The sequence below is a fragment of the Oncorhynchus mykiss genome, chromosome 10, assembly GCF_013265735.2.
Source record: "Oncorhynchus mykiss isolate Arlee chromosome 10, USDA_OmykA_1.1, whole genome shotgun sequence".
Lineage (NCBI taxonomy): Eukaryota > Metazoa > Chordata > Actinopteri > Salmoniformes > Salmonidae > Oncorhynchus > Oncorhynchus mykiss.
In genome coordinates this window covers 82,300,084-82,317,583 of record NC_048574.1, presented here as the reverse complement: position 1 = coordinate 82,317,583, position 17,500 = coordinate 82,300,084, and the positions used below count along the sequence as shown (strand labels likewise).

The window sequence follows — 17,500 nt, the reverse complement described above, 5'->3', positions numbered from 1 at the left end:
TCCCCAAGGCCCGTCCCTGGAACCACCCTGGGTGCACGTTTTGGTTTTTGCCCTTGTTGGACACAGCTTGTTCAAAAAACAATCTACGCTTGATCATGAGCTGGTTACTTGATAATGAGCTGCAAGCTTGATAATGAGCTGGTTACTTGATAATGAGCTGGTTACTTGATAATGAGCTGCAAGCTTGATAATGAGCTGGTTACTTGATAATGAGCTGGAAGCTTGATAATGAGCTGGTTACTTGATAATGAGCTGGTTACTTGATAATGAGCTGGAAGCTTGATAATGAGCTGGTTACTTGATAATGAGCTGGTTGCTTGATAATGAGCTGGAAGCTTGACTCGGCTGTGTAGTACAAACCCAAAACGTGCACAGAGGGGAAGCTCCAGGATAGAGTTGGTGAAACCCTGGTCTACAGAACATATAACCACCCCCAGCCTGGGTACGAATCCCGACTCCACCGTACAGGTACGTCCCTCTTATCGATGTATTTTCCCCACTCAAGTCTGCTACCGATATCCCCTGTCCCAATAAAGGGAGCTAGTTTGTAACAGGTGGTTTAACTTGATGCAAATGATTAGTTAGCCAAGAAGTAGCCTTACTGGTAACGTTAGCTAGCTAGCCAGCTAACATTAGCAACATTTGGGTTCGGGGACACCACAACCAAAATATAAACGCGTAGCCAATTGAAATACCCGGTTTAAATAAGTATATACAGATATTATATAACTATACCCGTGTTGTTTCTAGGCAACAATACCTTCATTTTTGTAGAGCGTTTTAGTCTTGAGTAAATCTTCACCAAAGCATCGCTGCAAATTTGTGTCCGTATCCCAGAATGCTTCACTCCTCGGCGTCCGCATATCGACCGAAGCGATGTCATGGCAACAGCCAATGAGCGCCGCTCTGGAGCGTCTTCCTGTTTGGACCAGCCAGTCAAATACCGGGTTTCACTTACAAACATGGGTCTTCACAAAATATTCGTACCTGTTTTGAATTAATCCACATTTTGTTGTTTTACAGCCTGACTTCAAAATTGATTTACATGTATCATCTCAGCCATACACACACACACAATACCCCCTTAATAATGACATATTGAAAATGAAATACAGATCTCATTTACAACCAAATGTATTCCTCACACATGCTTCGTAAACAACAGGTGTAGAATAACAGTGAAATGCTTACTTAGTCTGTTTTACGAAGCATATGAAAAATAACATTTGATTTGATTTAATAACTAGTTACACTTGTAAAACAAAATGCATATAAGTGAGAAACAGGCTCAAAATGTTGATATGTGGACAACAATGCAGAGAGAAAGAAATTAGAAAAATAATACTACAAGTTATAATACACAATGAGTAAGGATAACATGGCTGTATACACAGGGTACCAGTACTGAGTCATATACTAGGTAATAACATGGCTATATACACAGGGTACCTGTACTGAGTCAATGTCCAGGGGTACTAGGTAATAACATGGCTATATACACAGGGTACCTGTACTGAGTCATATACTAGGTAATAACTTGGCTATATACACAGGGTACCAGTACAGAGCCATATACAGGGGTACGAGGTAATAACTTAGCTATATATACAGGGGTACTAGGTAAAAACATGGCTATATACACAGGGTACCAGTACTGAGTCATATACTAGGTAATAACTTGGCTATATACACAGGGTACCAGTACTGAGTCATATACTAGGTAATAACTTGGCTATATACACAGGGTACCAGTACTGAGTCATATACTAGGTAATAACTTGGCTATATACACAGGGTACCAGTACTGAGTCATATACTAGGTAATAACTTGGCTGTATACACAGGGTACCAGTACTGAGTCATATACTAGGTAATAACTTGGCTATATACACAGGGTACCAGTACAGAGCCATATACAGGGGTACGAGGTAATAACTTAGCTATATATACAGGGGTACTAGGTAAAAACATGGCTATATACACAGGGTACCAGTACTGAGTCATGTACTAGGTAATAACATGGCTATATACACAGGGTACCAGTACAGAGCCATATACAGGGGTACGAGGTAATAACATGGCTATATACACAGGGTACCAGTACAGAGCCATATACAGGGGTACTAGGTAATAACATGGCTATATACACGGGGTACCAGTACTGAGTCATATGCAGGGGTACTAGGTAATAACATGGCTATATACACAGGGCACCAGTACTGAGTCAATGTCCAGGGGTACTAGGTAATAACTTAGCTATATACACGGGGTACCAGTACTGAGTCAATGTCCAGGGGTACTAGGTAATAACATGGCTATATACACAGAGTACCAGTACTGAGTCATATACTAGGTAATAACTTGGCTATATACACAGGGTACCAGTACAGAGCCATATACAGGGGTACGAGGTAATAACATGGCTATATACACAGGGTACCAGTACAGAGCCATATACAGGGGTACTAGGTAATAACTTAGCTATATACACAGAGTACCAGTACTGAGTCATATGCAGGGGTACTAGGTAATAACTTAGCTATATACACAGGGTACCAGTACTGAGTCACATACAGGGGTACTAGGTAATAACTTAGCTATATACACGGGGTACCAGTACTGAGTCAATGTCCAGGGGTACTAGGTAATAACTTAGCTATATACACAGAGTACCAGTACTGAGTCATATGCAGGGGTACTAGGTAATAACTTAGCTATATACACGGGGTACCAGTACTGAGTTGATGTGCAGGGGTACGAGGTAATAACATGGCTATATACACAGGGCACCAGTACTGAGTCAATGTCCAGGGGTACTAGGTAATAACTTAGCTATATACACGGGGTACCAGTACTGAGTCAATGTCCAGGGGTACTAGGTAATAACTTGGCTATATACACAGAGTACCAGTACTGAGTCACATACAGGGGTACGAGGTAATAACATGGCTATATACACAGGGTACCAGTACTGAGTCACATACAGGGGTACTAGGTAATAACTTAGCTATATACACGGGGTACCAGTACTGAGTCAATGTCCAGGGGTACTAGGTAATAACTTAGCTATATACACAGAGTACCAGTACTGAGTCATATGCAGGGGTACTAGGTAATAACTTAGCTATATACACAGGGTACCAGTACTGAGTCACATACAGGGGTACTAGGTAATAACTTAGCTATATACACAGGGTACCAGTACTGAGTCACATACAGGGGTACTAGGTAATAGCTTAGCTATATACACGGGGTACCAGTACTGAGTTGATGTCCAGGGGTACCAGGTAATAACATGGCTATATACACAGGGCACCAGTACTGAGTCAATGTCCAGGGGTACCAGGTAATAACATGGCTATATACACAGGGCACCAGTACTGAGTCAATGTCCAGGGGTACCAGGTAATAACATGGCTATATACACAGAGTACCAGTACTGAGTCATATACAGGGGTACTAGGTAATAACATGGCTATATACACGGGGTACCAGGTAATAACATGGCTATATACACGGGGCACCAGGTAATAACATGGCTATATACACGGGCACCAGGTAATAACATGGCTATATACACGGGGCACCAGGTAATAACATGGCTATATACACAGGGTACCAGTACCGAGTCAATGTGCAGGTAAAAACATGGGTAAAAACATGGCTATATACACAGGGTACCAGTACCGAGTCAATGTGCAGGGGTACCAGGTAATAACATGGCTATATACACAGGGTACCAGTACTGAGTCATATACAGGGGTACTAGGTAATAACATGGCTATATACACAGGGCACCAGTACTGAGTGGATGTCCAGGGGTACTAGGTAATAACATGGCTATATACACGGGGTACCAGTACTGAGTGGATGTGCAGGGGTACTAGGTAATAACATGGCTATATACACAGGGCACCAGTACTGAGTCATATACAGGGGTACCAGGTAATAACATGGCTATATACACAGGGTACCAGTACTGAGTCATATACAGGGGTACCAGGTAATAACTTAGCTATATACACAGGGTACCAGTACTGAGTTGATGTGCAGGGGTACGAGGTAATAACATGGCTATATACACAGGGTAACAGTACCGAGTCGATGTGCAGGGGTACCAGGTAATAACATGGCTATATACACGGGGTACCAGTACTGAGTCATATACAGGGGTACCAGGTAATAACATGGCTGTATACACAGGTTACCAGGTAATAACATGGCTATATACACAGGGTACCAGTACTGAGTCATATACAGGGGTACTAGGTAATAACATGGCTATATACACAGGGTACTAGGTAATAACATGGCTATATACACAGGGTACCGGTACTGAGTCAATGTCCAGGGGTACTAGGTAATAACATGGCTATATACACAGAGCACCAGTACTGAGTCATATACAGGGGTACCAGGTAATAACATGGCTGTATACACAGGGTACCAGGTAATAACATGGCTATATACACGGGGTACCAGTACTGAGTTGATGTGCAGGGGTACGAGGTAATAACATGGCTATATACACAGGGTACCAGTACTGAGTCATATACAGGGGTACTAGGTAATAACATGGCTATATACACAGGGTACCAGTACTGAGTTGATGTGCAGGAGTACGAGGTAATAACATGGCTATATACACAGGGTACCAGTACTGAGTCATATACAGGGGTACTAGGTAATAACATGGCTATATACACAGGGTACCAGTACAGAGCCATATACAGGGGTACTAGGTAATAACATGGCTATATACACGGGGTACCAGTACTGAGTCATATGCAGGGGTACTAGGTAATAACATGGCTATATACACAGGGCACCAGTACTGAGTCAATGTCCAGGGGTACTAGGTAATAACTTAGCTATATACACGGGGTACCAGTACTGAGTCAATGTCCAGGGGTACTAGGTAATAACATGGCTATATACACAGAGTACCAGTACTGAGTCATATACTAGGTAATAACTTGGCTATATACACAGGGTACCAGTACAGAGCCATATACAGGGGTACGAGGTAATAACATGGCTATATACACAGGGTACCAGTACAGAGCCATATACAGGGGTACTAGGTAATAACATGGCTATATACACGGGGTACCAGTACTGAGTCATATGCAGGGGTACTAGGTAATAACATGGCTGTATACACAGGGTACTAGGTAATAACATGGCTATATACACAGGGTACCAGTACTGAGTCATATGCAGGGGTACTAGGTAATAACATGGCTATATACACAGGGTACCGGTACTGAGTCAATGTCCAGGGGTACTAGGTAATAACATGGCTATATACACAGGGCACCAGTACTGAGTCATATACAGGGGTACCAGGTAATAACATGGCTGTATACACAGGGTACCAGGTAATAACATGGCTATATACACGGGGTACCAGTACTGAGTTGATGTGCAGGGGTACGAGGTAATAACTTGGCTATATACACGGGGTACCAGTACTGAGTCATATACAGGGGTACCAGGTAATAACTTAGCTATATACACAGGGTACCAGTACTGAGTTGATGTGCAGGGGTACGAGGTAATAACATGGCTATATACACAGGGTAACAGTACCGAGTCGATGTGCAGGGGTACCAGGTAATAACATGGCTATATACACGGGGTACCAGTACTGAGTCATATACAGGGGTACCAGGTAATAACATGGCTGTATACACAGGTTACCAGGTAATAACATGGCTATATACACAGGGTACCAGTACTGAGTCATATACAGGGGTACTAGGTAATAACATGGCTATATACACAGGGTACTAGGTAATAACATGGCTATATACACAGGGTACCGGTACTGAGTCAATGTCCAGGGGTACTAGGTAATAACATGGCTATATACACAGAGCACCAGTACTGAGTCATATACAGGGGTACCAGGTAATAACATGGCTGTATACACAGGGTACCAGGTAATAACATGGCTATATACACGGGGTACCAGTACTGAGTTGATGTGCAGGGGTACGAGGTAATAACATGGCTATATACACAGGGTACCAGTACTGAGTCATATACAGGGGTACTAGGTAATAACATGGCTATATACACAGGGTACCAGTACTGAGTTGATGTGCAGGAGTACGAGGTAATAACATGGCTATATACACAGGGTACCAGTACTGAGTCATATACAGGGGTACTAGGTAATAACATGGCTATATACACAGGGTACCAGTACAGAGCCATATACAGGGGTACTAGGTAATAACATGGCTATATACACGGGGTACCAGTACTGAGTCATATGCAGGGGTACTAGGTAATAACATGGCTATATACACAGGGCACCAGTACTGAGTCAATGTCCAGGGGTACTAGGTAATAACTTAGCTATATACACGGGGTACCAGTACTGAGTCAATGTCCAGGGGTACTAGGTAATAACATGGCTATATACACAGAGTACCAGTACTGAGTCATATACTAGGTAATAACTTGGCTATATACACAGGGTACCAGTACAGAGCCATATACAGGGGTACGAGGTAATAACATGGCTATATACACAGGGTACCAGTACAGAGCCATATACAGGGGTACTAGGTAATAACATGGCTATATACACGGGGTACCAGTACTGAGTCATATGCAGGGGTACTAGGTAATAACATGGCTGTATACACAGGGTACTAGGTAATAACATGGCTATATACACAGGGTACCAGTACTGAGTCATATGCAGGGGTACTAGGTAATAACATGGCTATATACACAGGGTACCGGTACTGAGTCAATGTCCAGGGGTACTAGGTAATAACATGGCTATATACACAGGGCACCAGTACTGAGTCATATACAGGGGTACCAGGTAATAACATGGCTGTATACACAGGGTACCAGGTAATAACATGGCTATATACACGGGGTACCAGTACTGAGTTGATATGCAGGGGTACGAGGTAATAACTTGGCTATATACACGGGGTACCAGTACTGAGTCATATACAGGGGTACCAGGTAATAACATGGCTGTATACACAGGTTACCAGGTAATAACATGGCTATATACACAGGGTACCAGTACTGAGTCATATACAGGGGTACTAGGTAATAACATGGCTATATACACAGGGTACTAGGTAATAACATGGCTATATACACAGGGTACCGGTACTGAGTCAATGTCCAGGGGTACTAGGTAATAACATGGCTATATACACAGGGCACCAGTACTGAGTCATATACAGGGGTACCAGGTAATAACATGGCTGTATACACAGGGTACCAGGTAATAACATGGCTATATACACGGGGTACCAGTACTGAGTTGATGTGCAGGAGTACGAGGTAATAACATGGCTATATACACAGGGTACCAGTACTGAGTCATATACAGGGGTACTAGGTAATAACATGGCTATATACACAGGGTACCAGTACAGAGCCATATACAGGGGTACTAGGTAATAACATGGCTATATACACGGGGTACCAGTACTGAGTCATATGCAGGGGTACTAGGTAATAACATGGCTATATACACAGGGCACCAGTACTGAGTCAATGTCCAGGGGTACTAGGTAATAACTTAGCTATATACACGGGGTACCAGTACTGAGTCAATGTCCAGGGGTACTAGGTAATAACATGGCTATATACACAGAGTACCAGTACTGAGTCATATACTAGGTAATAACTTGGCTATATACACAGGGTACCAGTACAGAGCCATATACAGGGGTACGAGGTAATAACATGGCTATATACACAGGGTACCAGTACAGAGCCATATACAGGGGTACTAGGTAATAACATGGCTATATACACGGGGTACCAGTACTGAGTCATATGCAGGGGTACTAGGTAATAACATGGCTATATACACAGGGTACCAGTACTGAGTCATATACAGGGGTACTAGCTAATAACATGGCTATATACACAGGGTACCAGGTAATAGCATGGCTATATACACGGGGTACCAGTACTGAGTCAATGTCCAGGGGTACCAGGTAATAACATGGCTATATACACGAGGTAATTGAGGTAGATACAGTATGTACATACAGGTAGATAATAGACAGTAACAGCAGTATACTGTAGGTAGGGGTAAAGGATAGATAATAGACAGTAACAGCAGTATACTGTAGGTAGGGGTAAAGGATAGATAATAGACAGTAACAGCAGTATACTGTAGGTAGGGGTAAAGGATAGATAATAGACAGTAACAGCAGTATACTGTAGGTAGGGGTAAAGGACAGATAATAGACAGTAACAGCAGTATACTGTAGGTAGGGGTAAAGGATAGATAATAGACAGGTAACAGCCTACCGAGGAACAGTGGGTTAACTGCCTTGTTCAGGGGCAGAACAACATATTTTTAACTTGTCAGCTCGGGGATTCGATCTTGCAACCTTTCGGTTACTAGTCCAACGTTCTAACCAGGAGGCTACCCTGCCGCCCCGTGTGTAGAAGCTATTCAGGGTCAAGTTGGTTCCAGGCTTGGTGCATCGGTACCACTTGCCGTGGGTTAGCAGAGAGAAACTGTCCATGTGTGGCTGGAGTACATTCTTAGGACCTTCCTCTGACACCGCCTGGTATAGAGGTCCTGGATGGCAGCACCTGGATTTGTTATGGGTCTCCATTAGCTGCTGCCAAGGCAAGGCGGGTTTATTATGGATCCCCATTAGGGTTTATTATGGATCCCCATTAGCTGCTGCCAAGACAAGGCGGGTTTATTATGGATCCCCATTAGGGTTTATTATGGATCCCCATTAGCTGTTGCCAAGGCAAGGCGGGTTTATTATGGATCCCCATTAGGGTTTAGTATGGATCCCCATTAGCTGTTGCCAAGACAAGGCAGGTTTATTATGGATCCCCATTAGCTGTTGCCAAGGCAGCAGCTACTCTTCCTGGGGTTTATTATGGATCCCCATTGGTTCCTGCCAAGGCAACAGCTACTGCTTTTTAGTCCAGCACTAGACTCAATCTGTGTCCAGGAAACAGGCCCCATATGTATTACTGACATGCTTGTCCTTGTTCAGGACTCCCTGAACTCCCTGATTGAACCCTTGACTTCCACTGTCCAGGGAGTGACAATGTTCAGGTAAAATATTGTGGATTGTGCAACATTTCCCCATTATTCTCTCCCCCCCCCCCCCCCCCCCCAAAAAAAATGTATTCAATCTCTGTTAAATTGGTAGTTGATCATCTCTGTTAAATTGGTAGTTGATAATCTCTGTTAAATTGGTAGTTGATAATCTCTGTTAAATTGGTAGTTGATAATCTCTGTTAAATTGGTAGTTGATAATCTCTGTTAAATTGGTAGTTGATCATTTCTAGACAATCATTTTTCAGGTCTTGAGTCAGTCAAAACTGCAGCTCCTCCAATCAGGAACATTCACTGTCGTCTTGGAAAGCAACTCCTGTGTAAACATCCCCAACCTCTATATATATATACGCATATATATATATATATATATATATATATCAGACACTCTCAGAGCCTTGGAACACACACACTCCTACTTTCCATTTTACACTTCATACTCGGCTCTGTAAATGCAGGGATGGGGGTGTGTGTGTGAGCGGAAATGAGGACAGAACAGCAGGGGATCAGGAGACCAGAATATTCTCTTTAAAACCACACACACACACACACACACACACACACATAGCTCTTATCTGTTGTTCAGGCAGTTGAGGTGAATTGAGTAGCTTCCTGTCAGAGTACAGTCCAATAACACTGTCTGCTACTTGGACTGATTATGTCAAAACACATCTCCTCTCTGACAAATGAGAGGGATGAGAGAGAGAGAGACGGAGGGAGGGAAAGAGAGAGAGAGAGAGACGGAGGGAGAGAGAGAGAGAGAGAGAGAGATGGAGAGACGGAGGGAGGAGATGAGAGAGAGAGAGAGAGATGGAGAGACGGAGGGAGGAGATGAGAAAGAGAGAGATGGAGAGACGGAGGGAGGAGATGAGAGAGAGAGAGACGGAGGGAGAGAGAGAGAGAGAGAGACAGGCTGACTAAATTCCACACCGACAGGCTGACTGAATTCCTCACCGACAGGCTGACTAAATTCCTCACCGACAAGCTGACTAAAAGAGGGTAAAAAACAACAGTGAAGTCTCCCTCCCGTTTGTCCTGTCTTCATTTTTGTCTCTAAATCTCTCCACTCTGTCAACAGTAAAAAACTGTCAAAATACTAAATTATGTGTGTGTGTGTGTGTGTGTGTGTGTGTGTGTGTGTGTGTGTGCCTTTCCTTTTCTTGCATACTGAAAATAATGAGCCCCCTAAAGACGATGAAGAGAGAGAGGGAGAAGGGAAGAGACAGAGAGAGAGAAGAGAGGAGAGAGAGAGACAGAGAGAGAGAGAGGGGAGGAGAGAGAGAGACAGAGAGAGAGAGAGGGGAGGAGAGAGAGAGAGAGGAGGAGAGAGAGAGAGAGAGAGAGGGGAGGAGAGAGAGAGAGAGAGAGAGAGAGAGGGGAGGAGAGAGACAGAGAGAGAGAGGGGAGGAGAGAGACAGAGAGAGAGAGGGGAGGAGAGAGAGAGAGAGAGAGGGGAGGAGAGAGAGAGAGAGAGGGGAGGAGAGAGACAGAGAGAGAGGGGAGGAGAGAGACAGAGAGAGAGGAGAGGAGAGAGACAGACAGAGAGGAGAGGAGAGAGAGGAGAGACAGAGAGGGAGAGAGAGAGAGAGAGAGAGAGAGAGAGAGAGAGAGAGCGCTCTTCAATCTGTAGTCAGTAATCTACTCTCCAACTAAATGTCTATAATGTCCTCCTGGTTTTAGTGGAATGTTACAGGTAAACTCAAAATGGAGGTAACCCTGGAGACAAGGAGGAATGGGGAGGGTCCAAAGAGTGTTCAGGTGTGTTCAGGTGTATTCAGGTGTGTGAGTGTTCAGGTTTGTTCAGGTGTGTGAGTGTTCAGGTGTGTGAGTGTTCAGGTGTGTGAGTGTTCAGGTTTGTTCAGGTGTGTGTGTGTTCAGGTGTGAGAGTGTTCACAGTTTGACAGCCACCACACAGGCCCCAGCCCGGCCCAGACACAGTGGAGCCACCTAGAGGAAAAACACAGGAAGGAACAAATCAAGTCAAATTGAATTTGTCACATGCGGCAAATACAACAGGTGTAGTAGACCTGACAGTGAAATGCTGAATACAACAGGTGTAGTAGACCTCACAGTGAAATGCTGAATACAACAGGTGTAGTAGACCTGACAGTGAAATGCTGAATACAACAGGTGTAGTAGACCTCACAGTGAAATGCTGAATACAACAGGTATAGTAGACCTCACAGTGAAATGCTGAATACAACAGGTGTAGTAGACCTCACAGTGAAATGCTGAATACAACAGGTGTAGTAGAACCTCACAGTGAAATGCTGAATACAACAGGTGTAGTAGACCTGACAGTGAAATGCTGAATACAACAGGTGTAGTAGACCTCACAGTGAAATGCCGAATACAACAGGTGTAGTAGACCTCACAGTGAAATGCTGAATACAACAGGTGTAGTAGACCTCACTGTGAAATGCTGAATACAACAGGTGTAGCACAGTGAAATGCTGAATACAACAGTAGAGTTATTAGATAGATAATAACCAGAGAGTAGAGTTATTAAAGTGACTATGGATAGATAATAACCAGGGGGTAGAGTTATTAGATAGATAATAACCAGGGGGTAGAGTTATTAAAGTGGCTATGGATAGATAATAACCAGAGAGTAGAGTTATTAGATAGATAATAACCAGGGACTAGAGTTATTAAAGTGACTATGGATAGATAATAACCAGGGGTTAGAGTTATTAAAGTGACTATGGATAGATAATAACCAGGGAGTAGAGTTATTAAAGTGACTATGGATAGATAATAACCAGGAGGTAGAGTTATTAGATAGATAATAACCAGGGGGTGGAGCTATTAAAGTTACTATGGATAGATAATAACCAGGGGGTAGAGCTATTAAAGTTACTATGGATAGATAACAACCAGGGAGTTATTAAAGTGACTATGGATAGATAATAACCAGGGAGTAGAGTTATTGGATAGATAATAACCAGGGGTTATAGTTATTAAAGTGGCTATGGATAGATAATAACCAGGGGTTAGAGTTATTAAAGTGACTATGGTTAGATAATAACCAGATAGTAGAGTTATTAAAGTGACTATGAATAGATAATAACCAAGAGGTAGAGTTATTAGATAGATAATAACCGGGGGGTAGAGTTATTAAATTGACTATGGATAGATAATAACCAGGGGGTAGAGTTATTAAAGTGACTATGGATAGATAATAGCCAGGGAGTAGAGTTATTAAAGTGACTATGGATAGATAATAACCAGGGAGTAGAGTTATTAAAGTGACTATGGATAGATAATAACCAGGGGTTAGAGTTATTAAAGTGACTATGGATAGATAATAACCAGGGAGTAGAGTTATTAGATAGATAATAACCAGGGAGCAAAGTTATTAAAGTGACTATGGATAGATAATAACCAGGGGGTAGAGTTATTAGATAGATAATAACCGGGGGTAGAGTTATTAAAGTGACTATGGATAGATAATAACCAGGGGGTAGAGTTATTAAAGTGGTTATGGATAGATAATAACCAGGGGGTAGAGTTATTAGATAGATAATAACCAGGGGTTAGAGTTATTAAAGTGGCTATGGGTAGATAATAACCAGAGAGTAGCGATATTAAAGTGACTATGGATAGATAATAACCAGGGGGTAGAGTTATTAAAGTGACTATGGATAGATAATAGCCAGGGAGTAGAGTTATTAAAGTGACTATGGATAGATAATAACCAGGGAGTAGAGTTATTAAAGTGACTATGGATAGATAATAACCAGAGTAGAGATATTGGATAGATAATAACCAGGGGTTAGAGTTATTAAAGTGACTATGGATAGATAATAACCAGGGGGTAGAGTTATTAAAGTGGCAATGGATAGATAATAACCAGGGGGTAGAGTTATTAGATAGATAATAGCAGGGGGTAGAGTTATTAAAGTGACTATGGAGAGATAATAACCAGGGGGTAGAGTTATTAGATAGATAATAGCAGGGGGTAGAGTTATTAAAGTGACTATGGAGAGATAATAACCAGGGGGTAGAACATAGAACACACACACTTACATAAAACAGACACATGAACATATTAACACACTTGGAGAAATACGGACATTTACATAACAACACAACCAGAAGGGATGTGTGTGTGTGTGTGTGTGTGTGTGTGTGTGTGTGTGTGTGTATATACCTGAAGGGTTGTGTGTGTGTGTGTGTATGTGTGTGTGGGTGTGTGTATATACCTGAAGGGTTGTGTGTGTGTGTGTGTGTGTGTGTGTGTGTGTGTGTGTACCTGTGTCCACTCATTGGTCTGGGGATCGTAGGCCTCGACAGTGTTCAGGTACACCGTTCCATCGTAACCACCGACCGCATAGAGACGGTCTCCAAGGAGACACACACCGACAGCGTCACGACTGACGCTCATGGGGGCTACCGCCGTCCACGCATCCGCCTGGGGGTCGTACCTACACACACACACACACACACACACACACACACACACACAGTTGAATATCTCTAAACCTGCGCCAATATTTACTCAACATTTATAGCACAATTACCTAACACACACCCCCGACCCCGACCGACTGACCTCTCCACACAGTCGCTGAGTCGTGATGCCAGGCTGGAGGCGGGAGCGTCATGTCCTCCAATAGCGTACAGGAAACCGTTCCAGGTAGCCACGCCCACCCCGCCACGACGCTTCGCCATCGGAGCGCAGCAGCTCCACCTGGTGGTGAGGAGGCCACACATCAACAACCTCATTCTCGTCACAGATTCACACCCTGGTCGGTTTATTAGGAAATGCCTATCCAGAACAGCCTGAATTATTTTGGGCGTGAATTCTACAAGTCACAGATACACACCCTGGTCGTTTTTTTAGGAAACGCCTATCCAGAACAGCCTGAATTATTTTGGGCGTGAATTCTACAAGTCACAGATACACACCCTGGTCGTTTTTTTAGGAAACACCTATCCAGAACAGCCTGAATTATTTGGGGTGTGGATTCTACATGTCACAGATACACACCCTGGTCGGTGTTTTAGGAAACGCCTATCCAGAACAGCCTGAATTATTTGGGGCGTGGATTCTACAAGGTGTCAGAAACGTTCTACAGGGATGTTGATGTCATCCCAAAGACGTTCTATCGAGCTCGGTCAGCGACAGTGTTTTCAGAGGTGGTCGGTCAGCGACAGTGTCTCAGAGGTGGTCGGTCAGTGACAGTGTTTTCAGAGGTGGTCGGTCAGCGACAGTGTTTCAGAGGTGGTCGGTCAGCGACAGTGTTTCAGAGGTGGTCGGTCAGCGACAGTGTCTCAGAGGTGGTCGGTCAGCGACAGTGTCTCAGAGGTGGTCGGTCAGCGACAGTGTTTCAGAGGTGCTGTGGCGTTCAAACGTTGTTCAACTGGTATCAAGGGACATTAACGTGTGCCAGGAAAACATTGGTCAGCGACAGTGTTTCAGAGGTGCTCGGTCAAACGTTCTTCAACTGCCTCCAGAACGGCCCGAATTATTCGGGGCATGAACACGTTGCTTAACTGGTATCAAGGGACATTAGCGTGCGCCAGGAAAACATTCCCCTCACCATTCCACCACAGACACCAGGCAGGACGGGGCCAAATCTGGACTCTGCCATCAGCATCAAGCAACAGGAACCATTCCACCACAGCCACCAGACTGTTCCGTCGACACCAGGCAGGACGGGGCCAAATCCGGACTCTGCCGTCAGCTTCAAGCAACAGGAACCATTCCACCACAGCCACCAGCCTGTTCCGTCAACACCAGGCAGGACGGGGCCAAATCTGGACTCTGCCGTCAGCTTCAAGCAACAGGAACCGGGATTCAACAGACAGGTTTTTCAACTCCTCATTTGTCCAGTGTTGATGATGTCGTGTCCACTGGAGACACTTCTACTTGTTGTTAGCTGATAGGACTGGAACCCTGTGTGGTCGTTTGCGTTTGTCAAACCGTTCTCAGTATAAACCCCAGACACCGTCTGTTAACCAGTTGCATCTCTAGGGGCGCTATTTCATTTTTGGATAAAAAACGTTCCCGTTTTAAGCGCGATATTTTGTCACGAAAAGATGCTCGACTATGCATATTCATATGACAGTTTTGGAAAGAAAACACTCTGAAGTTTCAGAATCTGCAAAGATTTTGTCTGTAAGTGCCCCAGAACTCATTCTACAGGCGAAACCAAGATGATACGTTAAACAGGAAATGAGCAGAATTTCTGAAGCTCTGTTTTCTAATGTCTCCTTATATGGCTGTGAATGCGACAGGAATAAGCTTAGACCTTCTGCCGTTTCCCCAAGATGTCGGCAGCATTGTGACGTATTTGTAGGCATATCATTGGAAGATTGGCCATAAGAGACTACATTTTCCAGGGGTCCGCCCGGTGTCCTTTGTCTAAATTTGTGCGTAATCTTCAGGTGCGGGCATTTTCTCCTGGGATTCAGGAGAGAAAGCACACTTCCACGAACGATATATCATCGAAGAGATATGTGAAAAACACCTTGAGGATTGATTCTAAACAAAGTTTGCCATGTTTTCAGTCGATATGATGGAGTTAATTTGGAAAAAAGTTCGCGTTTTGAGGACTGAATTTTCGGGTTTTTTTGGTAGCCAAATGTGATGTACAAAACGGAGCTATTTCTAATACACAAAGAATCTTTTTGGAAAAACTGAGCATCTGCTATCTAACTGAGAGTATCCTCATTGAAAACATCTGAAGTTCTTCAAAGGTAAATGATTTTATTTGAAGGCTTTTATGTTTTTGTTGAAATGTTGCGTGCTGGATGCTAACGCTAATGCTAACGCTAAATGCTAACGCTAAATGCTAACGCTAAATGCTAACGCTAAATGCTAACGCTAAATGCTAACGCTAAATGCTAACGCTAGCTAGCTACTTTTACACAAATGATTGTTTTCCTATGGTTGAGAAGCATATTTTGAAAATCTGAGATGACAGTGTTGTTTACAAAAGGCTAAGCTTGAGAGATGGCATATTTATTTCATTTCATTTGCGATTTTCATGAATAGTTAACGTTGTGTTATGCTAATGAGCTTGCTGAAAGATTTACACAGTCCTGGATACAGGGGTTTTTTCATAGCTAAACGTGACGCAGAAAACGGAGCGATTTGTCCTAAACAAATAATCTTTCAGGAAAAACTGAACATTTGCTATCTGAGAGTCTCCTCATTGAAAACATCTGAAGTTCTTCAAAGGTAAATGATTTTATTTGAATGCTTTTCTGTTTTTTTGTGTAAATGTTGCCAGCTGAATGCTAATGCTAAATGCTACGTTAGCCATCAATACTGTTACACAAATGCTTGTTTTGCAATGGTTGAGAAGCATATTTTGAAAATCTGAGATGACAGTGTTGTTAACAAAAGGCTAAGCTTGAGAGCTAGCATATTTATTTCATTTCATTTGCGATTTTCATGAATAGTTAACGTTGCGTTATGGTAATGAGCTTGAGTCTGTATTCATAATCCCGGATCCGGGATGGGGAGATCAGAAAGGTTAAAATCATCACACCATTCTGTTCAAATCATCAAACCATTCTGTTAAAATCATCACACCATTCTGGGTATAAACCCCAGACACCGTCTGTTAAAATCATCACACCATTCTCAGTATAAACAACAGACAAGGTGTACCTAATAAACTGTCCGGTGGAACAGTAACTGAATGTCTTGATGCCTGTCTGTAGGAGCCATCCATTATGGTGAATGGGACGGTGTACCTAATAAACTGTCCAGTGGAACAGTAACTGAATGTCTTGATGCCTGTCTGTAGGAGCCATACATTATGGTGAATGGGACGGTGTACCTAATAAACTGTCTGATGATATATAAATAAATAAATAAAATACATGTAAATATATATATAAAATATATATATATAAAATATAAATCTATATATATATATATATATGACTCAATAACTGATGAGTGTATTTTGATTTATATAAATACACACACACACACACACATATATATATGTATATATGCCAAGAGTGCAAAGCTGTCATCAAGGCTACTTTCAAGAATCTCAAAAATATTTTGATTTGTTTAACACCTTTTTTGGTTACTACATGATTCCATATGTGTTATTTCATAGTGTTGATGTCTTCACTATTATTCTACAATGTAGAAAATAGTACAAATAAAGAAAAACCCTGGAATGACTAGCTGTGTCCACACTTGACCGGTACTGTGTGTGTGTGTGTGTGTGTGTGTGTGTACACACTACAACCCATTGTTGAAGACCACTAAACACAGTTGCACACACACCTGTTGGTGTGGGGATCAAAACACTCAACGGAGCGAAGACAGGAGCTTCCATCACGACCCCCTACTGCATACAACCTGGAGAGGAGAGAGACAGGAGCTTCCATCACGACCCCCTACTGCATACAACCTGGAGAGGAGAGAGACAGGAGCTTCCA

The 17,500-nt window shown here is 42.9% G+C and overlaps 2 protein-coding genes across 7 annotated transcripts in view; both read right to left on the bottom strand.

The window, feature by feature from the left end:
- The window catches only part of LOC118936828 (WD repeat-containing protein 19-like), an 84,520-nt gene extending 83,657 nt beyond the window's left edge, over positions 1–863 (bottom strand). For all 3 annotated transcript variants that reach the window (XM_036934225.1, XM_036934226.1, XM_036934223.1), the window contains exon 1: positions 761–863. In XM_036934225.1, the coding sequence (XP_036790120.1) occupies positions 761–766 (6 nt within the window). In that variant the 5' untranslated portion in view covers positions 767–863. The remainder of the gene's footprint in view (positions 1–760) is intronic.
- Positions 864–10,858: 9,995 nt separating this feature from the next.
- LOC118936827 (kelch-like protein 5) overlaps positions 10,859–17,500 on the bottom strand; it is a 45,438-nt gene continuing 38,796 nt past the window's right edge. For 2 of the 4 annotated variants that reach the window (XM_036934221.1, XM_036934219.1), the window contains 4 exons: positions 17,346–17,420; positions 13,641–13,778; positions 13,341–13,512; positions 10,884–11,032 (listed from right to left, as the gene is read on the bottom strand). In XM_036934221.1, coding sequence (XP_036790116.1) covers positions 10,976–11,032; positions 13,341–13,512; positions 13,641–13,778; positions 17,346–17,420 — 442 coding nt within the window. In that variant the 3' untranslated portion in view covers positions 10,884–10,975. Of the gene's footprint in view, positions 11,033–13,340; positions 13,513–13,640; positions 13,779–17,345; positions 17,421–17,500 lie in introns of all 4 variants that reach the window. The other 2 variants (XM_036934222.1, XM_036934220.1) reach the window with 2 other exon arrangements.